The sequence below is a fragment of the Falco biarmicus genome, chromosome 3, assembly GCF_023638135.1.
Source record: "Falco biarmicus isolate bFalBia1 chromosome 3, bFalBia1.pri, whole genome shotgun sequence".
NCBI lineage: Eukaryota > Metazoa > Chordata > Aves > Falconiformes > Falconidae > Falco > Falco biarmicus.
In genome coordinates, this window is record NC_079290.1 from 59,955,112 (window position 1) to 59,980,488 (window position 25,377).

At 39.2% G+C, this 25,377-nt stretch overlaps 2 protein-coding genes across 3 annotated transcripts in view; one reads left to right on the forward strand and one right to left on the reverse strand.

The window, feature by feature from the left end:
* Positions 1 to 8,697, forward strand: part of ARHGAP28 (Rho GTPase activating protein 28) — an 80,262-nt gene extending 71,565 nt beyond the window's left edge. For both annotated transcript variants that reach the window (XM_056331444.1, XM_056331445.1), the window contains exons 13-15: positions 2,047 to 2,201; positions 2,851 to 2,915; positions 4,764 to 8,697. In XM_056331444.1, the coding sequence (XP_056187419.1) occupies positions 2,047 to 2,201; positions 2,851 to 2,915; positions 4,764 to 4,855 (312 nt within the window). In that variant the 3' untranslated portion in view covers positions 4,856 to 8,697. The remainder of the gene's footprint in view (positions 1 to 2,046; positions 2,202 to 2,850; positions 2,916 to 4,763) is intronic.
* Positions 5,249 to 25,377, reverse strand: part of LAMA1 (laminin subunit alpha 1) — a 111,646-nt gene continuing 91,517 nt past the window's right edge. Inside the window, exons 50-63 of the mRNA XM_056331447.1 lie at positions 24,845 to 24,989; positions 24,149 to 24,290; positions 22,897 to 23,011; positions 22,517 to 22,687; positions 21,027 to 21,178; positions 20,355 to 20,540; positions 19,730 to 19,892; positions 18,500 to 18,612; positions 17,246 to 17,435; positions 15,230 to 15,388; positions 14,054 to 14,207; positions 13,310 to 13,443; positions 11,998 to 12,220; positions 5,249 to 10,357 (exon numbers count right to left, since the gene is read on the reverse strand). Of these exons, the coding sequence (XP_056187422.1) occupies positions 10,197 to 10,357; positions 11,998 to 12,220; positions 13,310 to 13,443; positions 14,054 to 14,207; positions 15,230 to 15,388; positions 17,246 to 17,435; positions 18,500 to 18,612; positions 19,730 to 19,892; positions 20,355 to 20,540; positions 21,027 to 21,178; positions 22,517 to 22,687; positions 22,897 to 23,011; positions 24,149 to 24,290; positions 24,845 to 24,989 (2,208 nt within the window). The 3' untranslated portion in view covers positions 5,249 to 10,196. The remainder of the gene's footprint in view (positions 10,358 to 11,997; positions 12,221 to 13,309; positions 13,444 to 14,053; positions 14,208 to 15,229; positions 15,389 to 17,245; positions 17,436 to 18,499; positions 18,613 to 19,729; positions 19,893 to 20,354; positions 20,541 to 21,026; positions 21,179 to 22,516; positions 22,688 to 22,896; positions 23,012 to 24,148; positions 24,291 to 24,844; positions 24,990 to 25,377) is intronic.

Genomic DNA, 25,377 nt, shown 5'->3' on the forward strand with positions numbered 1-25,377 from the left:
GATGTGCTTCCCAGTCCAATCACTTGATAAGACAAAGCTTTGGGGATTGATTGAGAAAAGGTAAGGAAGGCAGAATGATTTCTAGCAGCCCAAGCTATAACCTGTTGCAAACACATGCTGGTTTTGTATGTGTTTTATAAGAAAATGGTCATATATGGACTACCCTTGACAGCAATAATCTGTAGATATTCAACAAGTGCATGGCTCTGTAGTTGAGTCGTAGGATTTATTATTAGGATTCATTGCATTTACCCATGCCCTGGTCTAGGCCACTGGATATTCTTCTTGGAAGCTTTGGTTTTACAGCTTTGCATTAACTTCCTATGCAGAGAGAAAATCCGGTTTTCCTAACATAGACACCAAAACTGGGTCTAAATTTTAAGTGCCTGATGAAGTAGTTTGTGTTGTTAGTCCCTGTGTAGTCAGAGGAGAGAGGTGGATACTTCTGAGAACTTCCTGAGCTCCAGGTCCAGTTCAGACTTAGAAAAGTCTGATGCAAAAATCTTCCTTTGGAGGTCTTAAAGCCACCAACTTTTCTCCACTGCCTAGACATGGATTTAGGAACTTACCAGACACACGCTACTTTAATAGACACCTAAAATCAACTTACATATTAGGTGTAACATATAATTTAGGCAACAAAGCATGTTGCGTACACATGCATAGAATATACAGTCCCTATAGCAGCTTATATGTAGTATTTCCGTGTAGTAACTACCTTTAATAGCCTGTAGAGAAATCTTTAAGATCTTCCATGGAGGTTTAAAAGAATGGAGACTGGTGAACTGCAAGAGGAGTAATCAAGGAACTGGTCAAGGACTCTATAGTTATTGACAAATACTCTTGCAGAACAAACTAAAGGACAAATTAGGAAGGAGTGATATCAAGAGATTATAAGAAATTGAGAACAATCCACTTAATACAAACAACAGAGAAAATGCAGAATGGAACATCTGGGGGAAAAAAGAACGAGAAATTTTATGTGTGAATTGTGAATCCATGATAATTCAGCTTTTTGGAGAATACATTTGCCAGCACTGACAGATATATTGTGAGTAGGACACACATTTGTGCTGCAGATGGAGACAGAGATGTTTGTTTAAAACGGCAGACTACTGTGTTGCAAAACTGTATTCACCCTGGAATGAATACAGTGAGAGCTTCTGAGGAGAGTTGATTACTGCAGTCATTGCACCTTTGGGAAGACAAGTTTATTGATCATAGCAATTGGCTTTGCATCTAATAAAACTAAGAGTAGCCACGGCAGGTAGCTGAAATATGAAGGGTAAATTGGAGGCAAACTCTGTTTGGGTAACTGAGTTGAATTTTGAGAGCACTTAACACAGTCCCCAGGTCTCAGATGTTCTAAATTACACAGGGACAGAGGCTGGAGAGACTATTGTACTCTGCTCAGCATGGTACTAACTGGATTAGAACTGGAATGCAAACCTTGCTAATTGATTTATCTACCATTAATCACGGAAGAGTGCATAAACTTCATAGATGATCGTTTGAACCCTACATAAGGTCAAATTTCAAATTAACAGAAACCATACGGTACTTTGAAATTGTACTGTACATACACTTCAATCTAGTTGAAGCTGTAGCAAGCAGAAACAGAGAACTGGATCTTCATGCCTCAGGGGAATATCGTTGTTAAAATTAAGAGCAGATATCAGATATTCCTAATCATTTTTATGTCTTTTTAAATAAGGAGCTGGTTCACTGACCAATGTTAACAGAAGTAACTTAAAAAATCTCAGATAACTTGACTCAATATTACTGCAAGCACTTAAAATTCAAGGGCTTTACTTTATTCTGTGTGCATTATGTGATTCTTACCAAGGAGATTGTGTCTTTGTATCCTATCTCGTTATACTGTATCTACAAATTTGCATTTGTATGACTGTAGATATGCTTTTTGAATAATCAAATGAATCCAGGACAGTGATTTCTGCAAGCAACCTCAAAAGAGTTGCAGAACTGCTTCTGAATGGGGCTGGAACAGTATTTGCCTTAGACTTACTCTACTGATATTGATTTTAGGGAGCTGTCACTTTTCCCCCATACCTGCAGTCTGACATACCCGAGGGGGTGATAAGAGTTTATGCTCCACTGCATTCAAAAGTCTCTATGGCAATACAACTCAACAGCCAAACAAAAGCCAAAGACATCCTGGCTCGATTCCGCTGTGAAAACAGGTGGGTAACTCAGAACATTTTGTTTTCCTGAACAATAATGTCAGAACCATTAATTAATAGATTGCTCCCTTTTCAAAGACTCTTTGTGTTACAAGGACTCTTTTTCTAATCTACATTTGCTAATTTCTGGTTATGCCGGTCAAGGAAATTTTAACCACTGATTTTATTCTTTGTGTTTTACTTAACAATTGGCTCTGATACAGAATCAATCTTCCCTCTGTTGTGCCACTACTAAAAACATATGCTTTATAGATGAGCTGCCTAGAGAATCCAGAGGGATTGTCTTACGTCTGCCCATAAAACATTAATGTATTTGTTTCTGTAAGGTAACAGTTATTAACAGTTATTGGAAATGGTAAATTGTATCTGAAAATCGTTTCTGCAAAGTCTTCCCATGTTACCACAGAATTATGTTTTAAATAAATAATATAAAATAAATAATATAATAGAAGGTTTATTTCACTGTGACACAGTAGTCTACCTCTGTAGCAGATTCAGTATTCTGCAGTGCTCTGTTTGGTAGAAGTCCTTGCTTTTGATAAGTAAGTTCACAGGGACAAAAATATCAATTTTTAGCTTAATATAGATAGCAGCTGTTAAGGCAGTGGGTATAACAGAAAGACAAACTGAAGGTTTTTTTCCATCCTAGCCGTGGATCATCACAGAACATGAGAAGCCAGATCCAAAGTTTACATGAAATTGGAGGAAATATAGGTAGGTCTCACTTTTGAAATTCAGTTCTGAATGTCCTTAGCCTCCTAAAACTCCTCAGTGCTGTTTACACACAGCTGGGTCTCGCCTACCCTCCAGTCCACATGCAGGAAAGGAGCCTGACCCAAAAGCTGTTAAAATCAATGTAACAATTTCTTCCCTCTGCAGCGAGACTGGAGGGGCATCCCACAGGACAGTGACCTGATGGCTGGACTTCAGCAGGACTTCATCTTGCCAGATTCATCAGACCTTTTGTTTATCTCTCTCACTGTCATAACTGAGCATTTTTCCATGTTTAGTCCTTTTGAGAGCACATCACTTTTCTGTCAAGCCTTTTCCCAAGACCCATTTCTCCCTCACTGCACTGAGGTGCTAATCTCCCACAGATAAAAGCCATAGAGTTGAGAATTCATCCCCTGCATGTATGGGTGTACTATACTCCTACTAATCCATGTGAGTTACTTCATTTGTAAATCCCTTGCCGTAAGCATTTTGTTTTCTTCTGTGTTTCTTGCGGTGACATTTTTCTAATAGCAGTGGCTTGCAACACAAGGTCCTGGCCTAAAGGTCAAAACCCAGATTTTATTTTGATATTGCACAGTCCCGACTCTCTCCTTTCTCTATCACATAAAAATTCTGGATGCTGTGTTGGAGTCTTTTGTCATCTGTGTGATCAGATTATTCCTTAATTCTGCTAGATTCAGCTAAACAGTTTCTATAAAGTTATTACAAAACATCATAGACTTGCTTCAGCTGCAGTCAAGAAGCAGCCTACTGAAGCTAAATACAAAACTAAATTCAATTAGTGTGGGGGTTTTCCCTGGCTAAACAGGACGACCAACTGATGCTAAAAAGAGAGAAAATCCTAACAGCCTTGTGAAACAATTCCCAGTATTCCCACCATGCTCTTTCAAAAATTTGGATGTTTAATTTGCCTCTTCACTTACAATTATGTTTATAGTCCTAGATCTTTCAGGGCATCTTAGTACGCTGATTGTGCATTAATTCATTTATATTGCTTTCACTTGAATAAAATTATTAGGACCCCAGTGACCTTAAAAGGAACTACAAAAAATTTACCAAAATCCGTTGTGTCACAGTAATGTAACCTCACCAGTTAAATGGCTCCATCATCCAGTGTAAATGCAGTACAGTCCAACAAATCAACTTCACTCAGGAATTTATTGCCTTATTACTCAATTAAGAGGCACCAAATGCCTCTTTCTGTGGCAAAGCAGCAGGGACTGCCCAGCCACCCAACTCCTATTCCCACTCACCACCTAACGAAACCCTCAAATGGCCAGACTTTAGAGAACTTTTTTTAAAAAAAAACAAAACAGCAAAACAGCAACTGCCAAAAGCCTTGATATAGTCCCTGTGTTTCTTTACAAGGTCGTGGCTGGATGGGAACACGTAGTCTACAAAGCTCTTTTTTTAGCATTTAAAAATAGTGTAGAAACAAAGTCACAGAGTTGCAATTCCAGCCCAGTAACACCTTAGAAATAAAAAACCCTCATACTGTGGTATTTACAGTTACAGCGTTGTTAGTGCTTCTAAAGAAACCGTAATATTTGTTCACCATTTGACTAAATGTCTTGTCCACAACTCGGTGTGCTGCAGGGCATCTTGCCTGGAAGTAGAAGTGAATTCATGACTCTCAGTGAGTAAAATCACTGGCAGATTTACCAAAGCCCCTGTCTGTACCCAGGCAAGATGTTAGCTGGACACACCAAATCGGGCTCATTGTGTGTAACTCAGAGATACATTCAAGGACATTTTAACATTGCTCTGTCCCATTTACTAATGTGCTCAAAAAATCCTATGATTCATGGCTGCTGGTTTCCGTTTCAGGTCAGCACTGTTTGGATCCGGATGCATACATGTTAGACGTTTACCATGCAAATCCTCAGGCAGAGTGGGTGATAAAACCAAAAGCAAGCTGAAACAGAAGGCTACAGTGTGCTGGAAGAAAGCCAAATGGACAACAGTGATGCCTGTCCTTTTACAGAAGCTCTTGCCAGAGATGAAACAAAATGGTAGCTACAGAACCTCATTCCTTCCTACCGTACTGTCCAACTGACTGTCACCATGTACTGCTTTTGGTATAAGCATTATCACTCCAGCTTCTGGACCATTGGAAAATATCACATCAGTTACTCTTTCATATGGATTACACTTGTGCCAGTTGGCCCAGGAGTTAAGGAGGGTGGACCAAGGTACGGTGCACAGAAAACAACCTGTCACATACAGAGTTGTTAATTTCCTGACCTAGTGTTAGAACATTAATTTTTTGAAAGAATCCAGAGGCATCTGAGGATGCATGAAACACTACCGACCACAGCATAACACAGAAGCATCACAGAGACGTTCAAGAAAAGGCATCTGTCAAGTGTGGAAGAGAGGAGCTCAACCTGCAGCAGTGCCAAGATGTAGCTGTGTAAAAACATCAAACCTTTCTGCTGAAAGCAAACCTGTACGGTCTGTGTTACTGCAATATTTATGTTTCTCAGTCGCTCCTCATGAGTATCTGATATTGGGGGAGGGAGAGAGGCAGGAGGAAGAACTACTGTATAGACGGCTATACTGCTTTATGTATGTACCACTGTATATACTACTACCAGTCTTCCAAAATTGTCTGTCTGGATCACATTACTGTGTGCAATTGTAGCGCCACAAACCATTTTCTCCTTCCTCCCACTACCACACACACAAGCTTTGAGAGACAAATGCTCGATGAGAAGGGGAATACTCCTCTGGCTCTGTCTTTGACTTGATACTCTCAAATTTAAGTCTGTGTAATGCCATAATAGGAAAGAGGTGTTAATGGTGCCTCTTACAGCCATCATCTTTTTTGTTAAACATTATAGTTTCTTAATTTGTAACCTAATTGTTTTTCTCTTTTTTTTTTATTTTAGCTTTAATATGTAAGCAACTTTTATACTATTCAGCTGCATTAAGAAGAGAGATCTTTGTCTGGATCATGTATAATACAGCATGGCAAAGAAAAAGAGCTTCCAATGAGCAGAGGGATTTAATACCCTTATTTAACATTTACATATTAGGGCCTCAAAACTGTAGCCAAACTAGGTCCAGTTGTGCTGGGGGTTTTACCAATACGTGGCAAATTGCAGCTCCTTTTACAGATGGCATGCGGTCTATGAAAACACAGAGGCTGACAAGAGTCGGCTGCAGCCGCACTGGGAATGCAGCACAGCAAATCTAAGACAGTACGTCTAGTTTGTAGCCAGTCACAAAAGTGAGCACCATTCTTCACCTAATCCCCTTGTTTTGGGCTATACTTTATAGAAGTAAACCCTGTTTGTTGAGTAGGGAAATCGCAAGTCTCTGGAAAACAGCAAGTACTTTTTTCATCTTGGTCTTATGCAAAAAATGGGAACTAATGCCTTCAAACGCACTGCAAAGTCTCCGTCGTGGATGATGATATTGCACAATGAATTCACTCACAGTTTGAGCAGTGTGTTTTGTTCCTGATCTGGAGACACAGATGAGGCAGCAGCTAGTGCTCTGTTTACCAGGTAGCAATGCAAAAGTGTTCTGAACCAAGTCCTCCAGGTGAATGTGAAGTACGTTGTCCTGCAGAGAGAGCCTGTAACTTGTGGTGCTCTGCTGAAGCTGTCCAAGGAAGATTTGCACATTCTAGAAACCCTTTTCAAAGTTAATAATGTTCTCCAGTACTTAACTTTCATTGCTAGTGTTCAGTGAAAGAAATCAATATTAAATCAGTAATTTTACCAGCAATAATAACATCTACAGAGGGCAGATCACTTTCTTTAAAAGAGTGAAACTTCCAACTTTACTGGTTTTTATGTCTTAACACCAATGGATGCATAGCTGTGGCCAGGAAAAGACCAGAACAGTTGTCTTACGAAATACACTGCTTATTTTGACAACTATTTATTTTAAGTATACAAGAGATTGTAGATCTGTGATTTGTTCATAGGACTAAGCATAAACATTTTGTCAGGTGCTTTGTTCCCGATCGCCTTCAGTTCCCTCTGTGGCAATGGACAACTTTTTCTATTGTGCTGCCATTTTCTTTTAGCTGTAAAACAGGACTAGTGCTTTCCTTATAAAGGTAACATGAGAATTAGTCGAGTTAAATTCTGCTCCTGGATGCAGCCAAACAACTCCCTGAACAGATCAGGAGTTACAAACATCCACCCAGGAAGGACAAACTCAGCAAAGGGATTTTACGTGCAAAGTGCTTTGAATATAAAGAACATCATATAAATGCTAAGCATCACTGTATTTATAGCCAACGAAAGAGCTTCTATGACTATACAGAAAGTGTAACCAAAGAATTTGAAATGTTGGGGCAAATGAGGTAACATTCTACAGTACTCTCAGACAAATACACTGACCTCCACCGTCTTGCCTGCTCACTTCACTCTTTGCTCTCAGTGGCTGCACAAGGGAAAGTACAGAGCACCCATGCGTTCACACTGTAACGTGCTCAGCATGTTCTGGACCCTGAAATGAGGACTTCATCTAAATCCTTTCTGAAATAGAGCTCACTGTATTCCATACAGGATACAAGGGATTTTTGGAAGACTCTCACCTTTTACCACTTCACAACTTAGGAAAGCCAGATCTGATGTAATTAAAACCACCCTGTGAACGCTTGTTTTATATTAAATTGCCTACAACTTTATAAGACATGCATATCTGCAAATGAACTAAATTTTGTGTACAGTGCCCAGACTACTACAGCACTGCCAAATACTTGCTGTCTCTGAAACAGAATGGAAAGGTTCTTTCCTGATACAAATGGACCTAATGACCCATACATACTGTGGTTAATACTGTTATGCATTAAATTGTTTTGTGTTGTTGTGGTACACTAACTTGATTTAATATGCAGCAGACAAACTGAACAATCTCTGTGACATTTTTTAATACAAGGTCTCAACTTTAGGCCTTATATTTCAAAATACTGGTGGAGGCACCAGGAATTTTGTTCTTTCAAGTCAAAACCAAGTTATGATAGGGTTGTCACCTCAAAAAAAGCAACATATGTGGAAAGCTATTAATGAGAAAGCGGTAGTGAGCAGGGAGAAACTTATTCAGTGAACTCCAAAGAAGCCTCAAGTATTTATGATTCTACAAAGACAGCATTTTGCATATCAACAGAGAGAGAGAGTATATTGCAAGAAGCAGGTATCGGAAACAGACTGGAATGCTCTAACCTGTTTACACAGCTAACGTCATTAGAATGTATGCATGTGTGCAAATGTGTCTGTGTCTATGTATAATATTAACTACCTCACTCTGCATTTTCCAGGAAAAATATTTTGGCTTAGTTTACCATTCCAAATTTTTCTATTATTAATTTCACCTCTCCACTAGTCTTTTACATTAATAAAATGTTTCTCCTTCTAAAGGGCAAGATTTGGAAATTACCAGATATGTATTAAACCACGTATTTCAGGATATGGATGAAATTTTAGCCAAACCGTGTTGCCTCAATTACTGCTTGTAATGTGAACTTTATGAGATCAGATCTTGGGGTTAACAGACAACAAATACAAACGTACTGTGTTTCAGTTTTTACTTTTCAATGGCTTTCCATTAATGTGTGTCTTCTCTGGAAAATAATACGATGCCACTAATCAAAGCAAAATGTTTGTATGTATGTTTCCCTTACCATCCTCATTATGTTATGTGTTTTGTGGAAGTAAGCCCACACATAAATGTATTTGTACAGCAGAATATGTCCATTGTATTGTATCCATGTCAAAAATAAAACCCAATACCAACAAAGTAAGCTCTTCAAATCTAAATACATGGTTTCTGGATAGAAGCAAGCGACAACAATTGCAAAAAGCAGTGGTGAGTCTGTCTTAAAAGCAACTATGTTGTTATAGCACCTGAGCAGTTAGCTACACAAAGGACCACATTCTGCCATCCCTGTTCAAGTGGAGGAGAATTCTTTGCTCCAGGAGCTCTTCTCTTGGACTACCTCAATGCAAGACATAAAATGACAGTGATTTGTCTCCTGCCTCATTGAAATCAATGACAAACTGCTTTGTGGCTTCATTTGAGGCAGTCTTTTTTAAACTAGTATGAAATACATAGAGCAAAAATGACTTTAGAAGGAATTGTAAAAATGCGTAGTCAAAGCCAAACAAAACTGTAAGGAGGAAACAAAAATACTTCTAGTTCTAAGAGAAAGAAGGAGATGGAAGTGACTTGTAAAAAACTATGTTTATTACAGATGCATCTTCAAGTATGAGATGTGTCTGTCACTGCTCAATGATCTGGGCAGTTGATGAATGGATGTCCTTACTTGAGTCCGATCGAGCGCGTGCCCCCCAAACCTGGCTCAAGTGCAACTACCTGAAGACTCATTTTAGAAACAGAGATGAGCACATTACAAAAACAGATAAAGATGGAACTTCTGACTGGCCTGTGAATTAGGAATCTCAGAGCACCAAGTTACTTCCCTGTGTCCTGCAAGAAATACTGCCTTCCCAAGATGCATTCATTCTCATTGCCAAAATACAGTTGTTCCCAAACCATACCCAAATTGTTTCTTCACCAGCATGACACTTCATACATGTCTCTGTGCCATGGAGTTGCTGCTTGTCTTGCCACCAATTACATGAAGGCATAAATGGGAACATAATCCTCCTATGCAATGTAGCTATAATGGGGGTTGGAAGCACTGGATGTTAAAGCAGGAAGAAAAGGGATTTGAGCTACCACATAAAGTATAAATAAGAAAATTCTATTCATTAGACTTTGAATCCCAAACCTTCAAAATTATGCCTTTAGTCTCCTGCTCCCTCTGCTGGACTATATCCACTTGTAGTTTTCACTTTTTAGTCTTCTGGCTCTTTCTAACTGAAACGTACAGATGACTCAACTACATGAAATTATGCATAGTTTATTGTGATTTTACTATGTGGTCCAAAATTATTACCTTTTTATAAAATGAGCACCACACAAGATAATGAAATACTGTCAAGTAATCAAAAGAAAACATACTGTAAACACTGATTAATAAAAATTCCCAAAAGAAAAATACCCAATTAATGCCATTAACATTTGTGGCAGAGGTATTTGTTGTTTACAACCATTTAGTTAAAATGCAGACATAGAGCTTCTGGCTAAAAAAAAAATAAATGTCCTGAGTTGGAAAACAGCCATAAAATCAAAGAGATGCAGGCTCTCACCAATTCTTCTTTTCATTATGAAATGGGACTGAAAAATAACAGATCAACAAAAAAACCCTCTCTCAGTCCAGACAGGCTTTGCTGCAGTTCAGTGCTCAGCCCCAGGGCAGGAATGAGGGAAGACTCCACGCAGGTCAAAAGCTCTGCTGAAATCAAACAACTCTGCTTGTTGGCCCTTGGTTAACACGAGGTTCCTCAAACAGCCATGGAATGAGCTCTTGCTCGTGAGGCAGTTTTGCTTCACATCAGCTGAAAAACAAATTGAAATATGTAGAATCTATTTCCAGTGAACTGAAACAATACAAAGATCCAGGTTATTATTCAACTCCTTCCCCTCCTTCCCGAGGAGCACCAAGTTCAATTAGCATTTGGATCATCTGGGACATCCCACCATAGACAGCCACTGCTGCCTTCAAGCGTAAGCCATGCACTGGGATAACTTGTGCAGAGTTTGCAGAAATAAGTTGTCCCAGGGAACAATGAGAGATAAGAAAGGGGAAGGGAGGAGAAAGCCACCCTACATAGGTGTCTTCCATGTTAAAATTGAAACTGGCAGAATATGAAGCAACAGCTGAGATGTCATGGACTCCATCAGCAAAGCAAATCATGAGGTTGGTAGAGCCCGACTGTTTTTTTCCATAGAACCTGTGAAACAATTCATTCCTTTTCTGCAGTACTGTACTAAACTGAAGAATTTCTTTCTGTATGAACCCTAATCTTTACAGATGGAGCACTGAAAGAGCAATAGTATCACATTACCCTATTGGGAAGAAAAAAAAAAAAAAAAAAAAAAGGAGTTCACAAGATGTTGATAAGGCCATTTAGTATTCAAGGAAGACCAAATATTATTCAAGATCTGGTTAATTCATTTTCCATAAAGCACCAAAACCTTGTCCAACAGAAGGCTCTGTAACATTTCAAGCTATTATCCCTGAAGCTTTCCAAATATTTAAAAGCTGAGTTTCCCCTTTAGACCTCATCACTCTGTTTTCACACAAATGGAAATATCTGAACTGATAAACTGTAACAGCTGTTTCAGAGACAAACGAATATGGACATTTTATGCTATGTTTAGAATCATAAGATATTCAAAATCATGTGAAGCCTACTCTCAGTACTGATGTGTTCATTAAAAATCATGCCTGCAAATAGGTGAAACCTTCACAATTCAATCCTCTTGATGAATACATTGTCTTAGCTCAAATTATCAGCTAATGAGTTGTACAACTAATTGAAAAGTAATTAAATTTTATATTTTTCATGTTACTATCTTTTTATATTACCATTGTAGTATGATTGACAAATTTCAGAAAGGAATTTGCACGGAACAAGGGAAATGCATGTTCATCTCCAGCAGCTTGACTTCTGTCTGCAGAGCCCATGACATGGAATATCAGCCAAAATAAAGCAAAGAAAAGCACTATAGAAACCTTACTTAAATGAATGTAAAGGAAAGCCTTAATATGAGTCTGACTGCAAGAGAACTGCGCCTCAGCATACACAGGCAGAGATGTTGTGAAGTCTGAGAGAGACTGTGAAAGACAAACCATGTGGAGGAAATCCTTCTCAGAAACTAAGGAGCACGTTTGTGTAGGAAAGTGATAGGAGTTCCATTGATCTTGCCAACAAACTCAACAGTTAAATGCAGTCCCCCACCAAGACAATATACACAAATATTAATACGTTGTGATCTCAGGAACAACGTGGAAAATGGTAATTATGATTTATAATTCAATCATGAACCTCATGGATCAGAGTGAGAGAAACAGGGGAAGAGAGGGAGGACAGGAGAAAGGAGGGGTGGAAAAGAGGGCATGTGTTAAGAATCATTCTTATGAGAGACTGAGAGCAGGAGGGAATGAAGGGAAGAGAAATATTATTGTACCTACCAGGATAGCCTCCAACATAAATGGGATTGTTTGTATCTGCAGATGTTGACTGGATGTAGGGGTTATCAGTTTGAACCAAATTCCCATCAATTATCAGTGAAATGCGATGTTTGCTTTTGTTTGCTTGAAGCTTGTGCCATTTTCCATCGCACAAACTATTTGTGCCTCTTGGTTCATATGTAGCTGTTATTCTGCCAGCTCCATTGTTGACATGGAATAAAACCTGTATAAACAGCCAGATGCCAATAAAGATAGATATAAAGTAAGAATACATGAACTAATTTGCCTAGATAAAAGCACAATCATGCTGGTGCAGAGATTTCCGTTTTAATAAATGTTTGGTCATTATGCAAAGCTAGTATTTACTTTGATGGACAGAGTGTGTCCTTATTGAAATATCTTTAAAACCTGAAAGATCTATCAATGCAATGGTCCATTAGGTTAGCTTGGTACACTTCATCCGTGATTTCAATGTTTCTTACAAATACAAATCAAGTCACAGAAGCAAAGAGACCTCAGATCTGAAAGAAGACCCACTCTAACTGAAGAGAAAGAGAATGGACTGAAAGCACTTGTCATTGCCAATACAGGTGTTGACTTATTTCATGTATTTATTTTTCAAAGCAGTAGATATTTCCTCAACTCTGTGGTGAGGATTAATATGCAAATATTAACTGAGAAAGTATGTCCCACAGAAACAGTGATATTTAACACTGTCTCTAGCTAGGAAATTTTGAATAAAAAATGAGCTATTTCAAAGAAAAGGAAACACTTAGGAGCAATTAAGTATACATTTTTTATGCAGGACATGAGTGGAGAACTATGTATTGATTGTTAAAAGGTTTATGGAGCATAATGGCCAGTAGAAGTAGAGAGTGAGATAATTGTTCATGAATATTGAAAAAGATACTATAAAACTGTGTGCTTTCTACATGCAATGATATGTTTATCAAGGACAAGTGTTTCTCTATGGCAGAAAAAAGTATTAAGCGACAAGAAAGGTATAAATTTGGTCTAACATACAAGATTCGTAGTACAGGAGGTCACAGTGGCTGCAGACTAATATAAATCACACTAATTAAAAAGGCAAAAAGTTCCAGTGACTTCTGCTAATCTCACATTTTATCATGTGATGATGATGAAAAACTTCGAGACTGAAAAGTCTGTCCCATACTAGTCCCGTGGGGACTTGGTTTAGACATTTTGCCTCCATCACATTTCACTGGTGTCTATGTAGTGCTACCCAACAGTTCTAGTCTGCCAGTTTTAAGCCAGCCTTGTGAAATGAGTGTGCTAGCACAGGGCACCCTACCTTGCGATTTACAATCTCCAGTCCAATGGCATCAACCTTAGCACTGCTAACCCCAAGAAGAACGCCATGCTCCGCTGTTGTACGAAACTCCAGTGTGATGTTCACATCAGACCGCACTTTGTAACCTTCCCTGACTGAAAAGAAGTTGTAAGCTTCAATCAGAAGACTTGTAAACCACATTACAAGGTAGAATATATACACTGTCATTAAAAGGCCTAAAAAGCTTGTTGATTATTCTGCTGGGGTACAACCTTGCAGAACCTCCGGAAAGTAAGTTTTCCGAAGTCGTAATTCACATTTTATACTGGGAAAGATAAATTCCCAAATAAGCTTTCTTTCAATTAATTTAATTTAATATATTCTGTCTCATTCATAAGAAACAGTAAAGAGTACAGATGTAATCCTTCACGCTACTGCATAAGTCCTGTACGTCTTTTATCTCCATACCTTTCAACAGAACTTAACATCATGAACATGGATATTCTTAGCTGAAGAAAGAGGTAATTCATTTCTTTCCCAGTACTAGTACCATTAGCTCTTTCATTTGCGGAAGACAGCCCTTTGCAGAAATTACCACTTTGGGATGTATGGAGTAAAGGCACCCCGTTAGAAATACATATGCATGACATGAACTCTTTGTGTGAAGAGTCAATTAATTACAGATAGTTCCAGCAGGACCTAAAAATAATATATTTCCATTAACATTAATTCAGCAAGGTAATGCTTTCATTTAATGACACTTACCAAGAGCAGCAAAGCCGCTCCCATCAAAGAAAGTACCGTCCTGCACTGTTACATAGCATTTGTTCACAGCAAAGATGGAGACAGGGCTCTCATTGTCCAGTGGTTTGCTATTAATCGTCATGTTACCAATGCAGGCAGGAATACTGTGAGTCACCTAAGCATATTGAAATGTAAGAGTTAATGTGTAATACAAACTGCTGCAATGCTCTTTTAGTGATTCACTTGACGTTATTGTAAATAAAAAACTCTCTAAACAAAACACGGCAGGATCCAAAATATTTATGGAATTAAAATTATATTATTACATATACTTATATAAGGTTGCAAACGTACACAAAGTCAAAATCAATATTGTTTAGAAACACAGTTTATACTCTAACATATAGAAAGAATTGTATTTGTTTGAATGTGAGCAGCAATATGTCCAACAGCTAAAGACGTTCCAAACGTGCTTCAGCAAATTAACAAGTAAATCAAGATTTTGTACAACATTTTGCAAGTATAGATTGCCAGAGTTCTATCCAGAAGAAAAGATTCATTAGAATTTCCCACTATTACTATTTTCAGCAATTGCAGGCCCAAAGTATTAAAATATTGTTAGCTCCATTATCCAATTAAAAAGCATGGATGAAGGAAGTATGCTCAGGAATTGAGAAACATTATCATCACTGGAATCCTCCTTGAGATAACAGCTGACCAAGAAGACAGGCAACAATAACGTACCCTCTAAAACCATGTGTAAAAAGCATGCTTTAACCTCAGACAGGTGAAGTCAGCCCTTCAGAGATTATTTAAAGGCACCTAATTCCTATTTGAATGCAATAGGATTTAGGTACCAAAATGTTTGATATTTAGGACATATTTTTATCTTATACTATGAAACACAGGAATATATATTCTTCATCTATTTTTAACAGAGAGATTGATAGAAGAAAAAAATATATTAAGGACTATTATTAAAACACAAGGATACAAGCTCTAGCTAGAGTTGCCAAGCTTTAGAAAGCTGGAAAGATTGATCTGGTAAAGTGTCATTACTTTCTTTGCTGTTTCTTTCCCTAAGTACTTCTTTTTTGCCCATCAAGAGACAGGATACTGAATTAGATGGGTTTGATGCAATATGCTCATTCTAGCATTGCAAAATGTCAGACACCCCACCACCACAAACTTTCTTACATTCCCAAGATTCTTTGGCACGTAGTCTAAGGGGAGTCCCCCCAAGTACAGCTTTCCCTCCACATCCAAAGTGCTACCATCTCCCAGAGCACTGACGGCTACCAGTTCCTGTCCATCCACAATGATTGCACCTCTTCTTTTGAAGTATTCCGTCTTTATCTGGCAAAAATGAGAGCACGCAAACATGAATCAGTAAGCTGAAACAGTTACCTAGTCATCATTTGCAACAGAAGCAAGATAATTTTTTAGTGGTAAGATTGCTTTGACATACTGTACTGAGGCATCCTCTTGAAATTCATTGTGAGGCTGAGGCCATTTCAGAATGCAACTGAGCAGCTAAACTCTTGCTCACCTCCTCAACGGCTCACAACGATTGCATGTTGTCCTGCATAAGTTTTCAGCATCTTAACAATCATTGTTTAACACCACTAGTTTATTGCCTTAGGATATAAGTACATCACTGAGTTTGAAGAAGGGAGTACTGTGCTAGTCTTCTGTGACTATTGTGCTGCTCACCAGCTGAGCCATGTTAGCTCTCTGAAGTGCACGCTCCTATGTTGTAATTTTGTGATGGGCAGTGCTGAACTGGTTATGACCAAAAAGCTTTCCAGTTCTGTCCATCTTGTTTGGTCATGCCCCTATGCCTTCCCTGGATGAAAGCAATTACGTGCAGATGAGGGACTGTATTTGAAGTCGGCTAGTCATTTATTCTTCCATGGTTACTTTTAGCCCCACTCAGAATCCTAACCAGGTCCAACATGAGGTTTCACAAACATTTGGGTCGGTAAGGGGATTGAGCGGTACAGCAGGGTGAGATGAGCAGGTGGCAGGGAATGGAAAGAAGTGCTTCCTTCGGCAGCAAAGCATATTAGCTTAAATTGATTGTAGAGCTACTTCAGTAATCAACCCCAGCTGTGAAGTGGTGTGGCTCAGCCTCCAAAAAGAGGTTCAAACTCATGTTTTTACGTCCTGGGTGTTAAAGGTAGGTCAGCTCTCATATGAAATCTGTTCATCTCTTAAAAAGTGGATAGCATGAGTATGAGTTTTACATGAGTGTATTTAATTTTAAACATGCAGCTGTAAATCCTGGACCGTTAGTCCTTTCAGGGTAGGCAACAGAGCTTAACTGTGATAGCTCTCCCTGACGGAAGTTCACATTTGCTTTATGTTAGTTTTTGCTGGGTTTTCTTCTGCTGATTATATATGAAAAGCAAAAATAACACTCTGCTGATTCCCAAGGCACATAGGAGAGGTGGCAGATTTGTGTCAGAAAGTGCCTGGTCAGAGTTGCTTTTAAAACTCGTGCAGACATCACAGTCCTTTCTCATGAAGAAATGCTAGCTGCCAGAGCTAGCAGCATGGGGGTCGCTCAGAGGAACTGGGCCAACAGAGGCTGACACGGAGCCTTTCAGAAGGCCCTGAATGCTAGGTAACACCTAAAAGCTGTAGCCATAATTTCTCCTCAAATTCTCCTTATGCCAAGTCCTCACCCTCCAGCCTCCATTCATTCTAGAAGTCTACCTTTCTCATGTTGCGTCAACCAAGAAAAGGAAAGGAAAGTGCTTCCCTGCTAGCATTAGCTGGTATGACATGCTCAGGTGTTAAGTAATAAGCGGGATAAGGGAGAAACTGCACCCACAAATCTCTTTCCCCCTGTCACACAGTCAGTTGCACCTCTTTGGAGACATAGTGCATGGAAAGCTCTCTGTAGAAAAAGTCAGAGCGTCTAGACCTCTCTGTTGGTTTCTCCTCCATTGAAGATGACATGGTTGGTGAACTATTTTATTTCTAAATAATCTGACGTACTTGACAGGAGTTGGATGCTGGAATTAATGAATAATTTATAATTTTAAAAGCAAATAATTATACTCAAACACAAGTTATCTGAATGGTCTCATGACTGAGTTAAAACTTGTTTGCCTTTGCCACACAGAAAGCATACAGGAAAGGTATGGAAGAACCACCCCAGTAACTTCAGGGAAGAGAAAATGGAGTACAAGACTGGTGACTACCTACCGTATGCCATTTTCCATCACTGATAACAGCAGGATGAAAAGCTACTGCTTTTCCTTTGCCTAGATCAAATGAGAAATGGAGCTGTCCCCCATGAAGCTGTAGGGCTGCATAATCAACCTGGTTCTGGTGAGCCATGTAGTAAATCAGGCCACTGGAGGCAAAGGTCCTGAGATTCAGCTGGACAGAAAGCCTAGACAATAAAAATTCAGTGTTACGGACTGCATTGATAAAAAGCTTTCTTGGAGGCAGAGAACAGCCTTAACCAATTTATTATTATGAAAGGAAACTTATTACTACAAAGGGCAGAAACGTAAGAATTTGCATTGATTCTAAGAAAGCATGACCTATAATGTATTTCCTAATAGAAATCAGTGCTGTACCTATCAGAGACAGTAAAAGTGCTTGTCACAGACTGAGCTGGTCTTGAAGAGAGACAGGCTCAGCTCTTTGTGACTGCACGCTTGCCTACTGCCTCAGGAAAGGAACAAATTCCAGGATAATGTGATGGCAACCATTACTATCAGGCAGGCTTGCTGGGATATAATGGGCAGACAGAACAGAGGGAGGCTTAAGAGGTACAGAAGCTGATTGCATCATTTATTATGGAGACACTAGGTATAGACTACATAGCATCAATCCTCTGCAACGTCCTTATGTTCAATAGTTACAAAAAGGAAAAAAAGCTCTTTTCTCAATGCCTGCAGAGGCTTCCTGAGTGGAAGGAATCATATGCAAATGGCTTGCAGGCTGTGTTTTGGGGACATTGTTGGGAGCCCCTCAAACAAGTAAGAGTGGCAGAGAGGCTATCACACATTAAGTCTCAAAGAATGATTCTTCTTAGTAGTCTTATCTCCTTCAGTGACCTGGGGAATGAAGCAGACATGGAAGGTGCAACTGTAGAAAATCCAGAGGAGAGGGCAAGATGTTATCTGCATCAGTCAAAGAAGCAGGGACCAGCTGAGCTCTGTATGTAGAAAATAGAAATCAAAATACTTACAGGAGGTACAGTGGGGCTTTTAAGTCTGAGGAGAGAAAATGTGACTATGAGTCAAGCTCATGACCACAAACCTGGGAAAGACATTAATTACGCTGTGGTGGTCTTAATACTTTCTTCCATGAGGAACCCACAGAAACCTGAAGCAAAAGCCATGTTCAAAGCTGGTAATGCAGTGGTCAGTCATGAAAACCATCATGAATGCTTCTTGTAGCTGAAGACAACACACCGTGTGCATGTGTGATTCAGGATATACTCACTTCTTTCTGACAGTAGACTGACTGAAGAGCAGTGTCAAGTGGCTGCCTTTGGCAAGTCCAAACTGATGAGCACCTTGAACATGATCAGGTAGTTCATCTTTGGCACAAACTACCTGCTAATGAAAGGACTTTATTAAGAAGAATAGTATCAGGTGCTGACAAGCAAGTGCTGAATGGCAATGTGCCTATGCAGAACTTTTTAAGGAGCAAAACTGAGCCATATGATAACCACAAAACATATAGCAACATCAATTACCTAAACTCCCAACCACTCTGAGCTATCTTTAGGCTCAGAAAGAACTAGTTCTAAAGACTAAACTAAGTCTCATAGACAGTACTGGTCTTTTTTACTGAGAAATGTTTGTAGTTTGAAGTATTTATTCACCATTTGTCTTAATTGATAGCCCTTTTGATAAAAAATGCTGGAAGGCAGAATTGCAGCATGAAAATCTCACAAACTTGATAGAAATATTTTTCCATTTAGTGAGGACGCACATTTTTGTTATGATTTGGTGGATGGAGAGCTGAGTAACAGAGTATGAGCCAAAGCTATACTTTAGCTCTAAGGAGGATGGTTTATTTCTTTTTATAGCCACAGCTGTATAAAATCTTGCTTTCTGTTGCCACAGAAAAATGATTTCAGGATGCTTTGGAAACACTTCATTATAAAGAAGTGCAGCTGCAGAAGGAGAGAAGTAATGCTGCCTTCTCCCTTGGGAACAGGGACTGTGTGAGGGGAAACAGGCGCCATGTAAGATGCATTCAGACACTGTGTCTCTGGAATGGTTTGTGCCTCCTCTTTGACACAGAGCAGAGATTGCATGTGTGTGACCAGAAACATGTGAATGCTGAACTGCACAGCTAAGGCAAATCTCAGCACTGAGCCACTTTGGCAGAACACAATAAAGATAATAGTTACTGTCAAGTCCTTCTGCTGGGGGATCATCACTCCACTTTCTCTTTCTTTTTTAGTGTTGCTGCCTGAACAATGATAAACCTAACCACGTTTTGCTTCCAAAAGGCCAGCAGGCTACCTACCATAAAGGTTTATACCACAGTTTTACCATAAAAAATAGTAACTTCAAATCTACGTTCACTGAACCATTCCATACTACAGAAGAAGCAAATATACACAGTCCGTACTTTGAAAAATTCTCCACAAAGCTAAAACGCATCTTGATGTTGAACACTTTCCTAGAAGAGTCAATAAAGCTTTGCTGTAACACGTACTTTTTTTGTATCTGTAAGAGGCCTCAGGGGAGCTGGTAAAGCCTGAAACTCAGGTTGAATCTCAATATCTTCTGGCTGTATGGGTGGTTTAGGCTTCTCTGACAAAAAGCAGTTGTCCATATCCACATGTTCATACTTCATGGAAGTGGTGAAATACAAAGGCCTGTGATTTAAAACCACCTACGTTTTAAGAGGTGAAATCCCAAATTCCAACATTTTCCAAGCACAAAGAGAACATTTTACAGGGTCTTTCACTAGTAATAGGAGAAAGGGAAGGAAGTGGCATGCCGGGACAAGAAGACTGAGAAGTAACAAATGATCTGTCCATAGTACAATATTAATAGACAAAATTATTGGAAAAATATTCTATCTATGAATGCAGATGGAACTATAGTAGAGAAAGTTGCATTTTGTGCAGCATCTCTATAGACATTAAAGACATTTTTAATACTATTTGGAAATGTAGCTGGCAATATTAATTTTCTGCCTGTTACTCATCAGTACCATGCTTGTCTTACATTAGAACTCAGGCAAATGGAGAAATGTCATGCAGGAGATTACAAACTACAATTAATAATTACTATACAGGTTTTTCCAAAGCAGGGCAGTTACCCCTCTGACTTACTCCTTGTTAAAAATAAGATTGCTGATACAGCCATAGAAGGAGCCAGCCATTTTTAGCCCAAAGATGACCTCTTCTGCTGGAACGCCACCAGCATAGAAGTTAGAAATATTCATGGGGCTCATTTCTGCTGATGGACCAAGCCTCAGTTCTGCAGGGTTACTTTCATCCACCTGTACAGTTATGATCCTGAAAATTATAAAGTAGGGAAAACATTCAACAAATGCCTTAGACATTCATTTCCAAATGAAAAGCACTCCTTTCAGATTCAAAACTGTCCTGTTCTAGCAGTTTCCATCACTTTGATAATCCTTTCAATGATTTAAAATGACAAGACCTCCTTCTTTAGATAATTTGTAAATTGTAGAGCTTTGTCAACTATCTTCCTAAATTATTTTGATAGCTGTGTTGTTGTTTTTTTCCCTACCAGTAGTTTTTCCTCAGGTTTTTCCTTCCAAGCTGTCTGGAGATTTTGAAAGCTTTTAACGACAGCTTCATCAGTGGCTGACTGCTATATATAATAACCATGTAAACCAGAACACCTGCATTATCTGCAGAAAAACACAGCCCTGATTATTTCACCTAATGAGCTAACAAAAGCAGTTCCTCGGAGAGCACAGTGAACTAACAACATACAATAATTAAACAGGTAGTAGTGCTTGCAGTCACATGTACCTCTTATTCCGGATTAGGATGACAGAGTGTTCTTGTCCATCACTGTATGTTCCATTAGCAGACTGAAGAACTACTTTCCTAGTACTTGCTCTATCTCCAGCATTAACATGCACTGCAAGATGTCCATCAATCAGCATGACCGAAAAGAAGGGCTGTGGATTTAATCAGAGGATTAATTTTTAACCATAGCTCAATTTCCTGTCACTCATTCAGTATTTAAATAGAACATACTTTGGAAAAATTTACCTCCAACTTTGTTGTAAACAAACATTTTAATGAAACTCAAAGACTTGTAGGCATTGTATTGGTACCTCCCAGAGCGTAAAGCCTTGTAACAGAAAAGATGAAAGCTGGAAATTTCGTAGAATCATAGAATCATCTAGGTTGGGAAAGACCTTCATGTTCATCAAGTCCAACCGTTAACCCAGGACTGCCAAGTCCACCACAAAACCATGTCCCTCAGCACTGCAGCTGTGTGTTTTTTAAACACTTCCAGGGATGGTGATTCCACTGCTTCCCTGGGCAGCCTGTTCCAATGCTTGACAACCCTTTCAGTGCAGAAATTTTTCCTAATATCCAATCTAAACCTCCCCTGGCATAACTGCAGGCCACTCCCTCTTGTTCTGTCTCTTGCTATCTGGGAGAAGAGATCGACCCCCACCTGCCTACATCCTCCTTTCAAGTAGTTGTAGAGAACAATAAGGTTCCCCCCAAGTCTCCTCCTCTCCAGACTAAACAACCCCAGTCCCCTCAGCTGCTGCTCATAAGACTTGTGACTTGTTCTCCAGACCCTTCACGAGCCTCATTGCCCGTCTCTGGACATGCTCCAGTATCTCTGTGTCTTTCTTGTAGTGAGGGGCCCAAAACTGAACCCAGTATTCGAGGTGCAGCCTCACCAGTGCCCAGTGCAGGGGGACAGTCACTTCGCTTGTCCTGCTGGCCACACTGTTTTGGATACAAGCCAGGATGTTATTGGCCTTCTTGGGCACCTGGGCACACTGCTGGCTCATGTTCAGCCAGTTGGAGTTTTTCAGGAGTGTTTTTATAGCACCACCACCCTACTGCTCCCCTTAGAGGGAGATAAGGAGGGACAGGTATTCCTACTAAGACTTTGTCCTTGGATTCTAGGAGCTCCAAAACAGTCCACCAGATACAAGAGAGATGTTTATCTCAAATCTTTCAATAACTACTTCTGATTAACAGAAATGGAAAGTAATACTCTGGGTGCATTTCATGTGCAGTTTTCCTCCTTGTTGCAAAAGCATTCTGGGTCCTAGTAAGTATAATAGGTCTCTGCTAACTGATCCTTCACCTCTCCTCTGCTATAATGAATATCCTCTGTTCCCCACCTAGCTTCTGTACTTAGGCCTTCCTAAGCTGGATATTTTTTTCTTTCTCATTCTTTGCTAGTTACAGTCCTAAAAACTTGATATTGCAAAACAAAGATGGCAAAACCAAACCAAACCAAACCCTTTGTTTTCAGTACTTGCCAAATGTGCTTGTCTACGTCGTCGCTTTTCCAGTCCCCTGCTGAGCCCAGCAAGGATGATGCCACTGCTGTTCTTTGTAGCAAAAGTTGCCATCAGTTCTGACTCTGGGCTTAAGGATTTAGGTACCAACTCAATATATCCGTTGCTCAAGATATTCACACTACGAATAGGCTATTTTTGAGGAAGAGAAATAATTACTGACTTTGTCCTTACATAGCACCCAGTGAGACAAAAGAAAATAAAATTCAAGTATAGATCAGATGATAAAACTTTTCAAGACAAACCCATTTCAATTCATTATATTAATCACTAAAACATTGCTATTTATTGTTCAACAACAATAAAAATCTGTCAGGTCACAAAACCTAAAAGTTTCGTACCTCCAATACACAGCCTTTTCTCACTCCATATGAATTTTTAAGCAAGTCGAATGTTGAACGGGATATTTCCAGGTTCTTGATGCATCCCACATACATTCTACTATTAAGACCTTTCCTGAAAAACAAAACAAGGGTTTTTTTTCCAAGGAGTAGCATTTGGAATCTCTTCAGTAAGAAAAAGTGATCTGTTTCAAAGAATGCAGTTGACCTAGTGTAAATGGAATGGGTTAATTTGGGTTTTACTCTTAGCAGATATTAATTCTGATCTTAAAAAGAGTCAGATAACATTGTCCTCAAACAGAAGCATACAAGTATGTAGTGCTGTGTTTCCAGGTCAGGTCATTTTCCAAAACTTTAAGGTGAATCTTCAGCTGAAATTTAATGGCTTCTTTGTGAGAGGGTAACTGTAGCTCTCTACTGCCTAGTAATTCTTTTTCATGTCTTAAGTCTGGAGGATGCCTAATTTGGTTCCAGGTTTAAGTCAGAGGAATCTAAGGCTGTCCTGCTGTAATCCCTTACAGGCTGCTATGCCAGCTAAGATTAACAAGTCTGCATCTCTGCAATAACTGCACAGAGACCAATATAGTCCTGGAATTCACCTTATTGTCAAGAGCATGAAGATAGTTTAATTAGATTTTCTTTTGCCATGTTCATCCTTTCCAAGCGAAGCCAGTGGAAGAAATTTGACTTTATAAGTTCAGCAGAGATGTGCAATACAAAACTAGAATCATGCTATAAAATATGTATTTCTAATGATTTTTTGTTGATCTGTTCACAATTGTTTCTCCTCTGTTCCAAGTTTCAAAACTGAATTACAAGAATTCCTTTTTGAAGTAGAACTTTCATCCCGAAGTTTAGTTTTGTTCATAAATGCCAGCTGGAAAACACAAGGCTCACACAGGCAGAGATCAAAGGAGCACCATTCCAGGCAGCAGTGCTGAATGTTTGCCGCATTCTGACACAAAGGGCAGGTGGCTACTGTGGCAGCTGCTGTCATGGAAGTCACCCATGGAGGGAAAAAACATAAGCTGATCTCTGATCTGAACTGCAGTGTTAGACCTACCAGTGAAAAGCACCATATTTAGAGTTTGAAGGCAAAGGACAGATAATTCTGTGGTACACATGGACACAAACAAGACCTTAGACTTCATTGATTTTCACTAATTTTAGTGGAGATAGCAGAATTTGTTAAAGTCCTTCCCTCTACTTACAAGACTCCTAGCCAAGGGGGAAAAGCAAGAGGACACTTTACCTCATAGTCCTCGATCTTGGCAGCCCACCAATGAAGATTGGGTCCTTATCAGAGCGGTTCAGGTCTGAGGCAACCCCAGGAGATTCTCCTTGCTTGGTTTCTTTGTAATTAAGGTTATATGCATCTACGACTGCCAAAATTCCTGCAAAGAAAAAAAAAAAAGTAAAGATCTGGAGAAGGACACAAATACACATTCTGCCATTTTGGCAATCCAAATCTGGGGAAGTCTACAGGAAAAAAAATAATATGTATGTATACATATGTGTATAAATATATGTGTGTGTGTATACATATATGAGAATATGTTATAGCTATTAACAGATATTATTTGTAATGTGTTACTTCCCAAGCATTGGCCCCAAAATACTGTTGTAGTAGACACTGTTAAAACACAGAACAGAAAACATGATTACTGGTATACAGACTTGGACAAAGATCTTTCACCCTTTAAAGACTATGGATATGTTTTTGTCTGGCGGCTTCTGCCCTACCTGCTCTTTATAAGATGTGCCAAACCAAGCAAAAGATTTACGCTGCTGTCCTTCTAGAAGCAAACTAACACAGGTGTGGCTACTAAAAAAACTGCATAAAAAGTGCAATTCTGGTGATTTAGTTGCAGTGATGTTCACTGTGGCTATCTTAGATATATGCATTTGTAAATGTGCAGACACTTGGCTTTTTCAATCTGCAGCCTACCTTGTTTCTTGTTCCGACTGAATGAAATTTTATACCATGTTCCGTTGTTGTAACGATTTTCTGTTGTAAGCGCAAGAGGTCCTGAACCTAGATCAACAGTCAGTCTCACTTTGCCATCAACAAGCTCAAGGGACAAGAAATCTCTCTGGGAAGAAAAAAAACCCAAAGAAACAAACGAACAGACTAAGTTCCTAGTTAAAAAAAATAAATCTTCCAAAAGGATGCATCCTTGACAGGTCTGGGCTACTGTGTGAAAAAGGTTTGGTAACTCTTGTACCTAGACTACTTGTTAGGCCCAAGAGACTTTTCTTCGCTATGTTTAGGAAAATTAAGTTACATGTACCTCGCAAGGATGTCTTTCAGTTTTGTTGTTATTCTTACTTAAATGCATCATGAGGCTTGATTACTCAGCAGAGGAAGGTTTAAATAACAAATGTCACATTTGCTTTTTTTTGGATGAAGTTGAGGGTAATTTGATTTGACTGTTAGCATAACGATCAAACAATACAATATTCTTTCTGCAAGACGCAAAG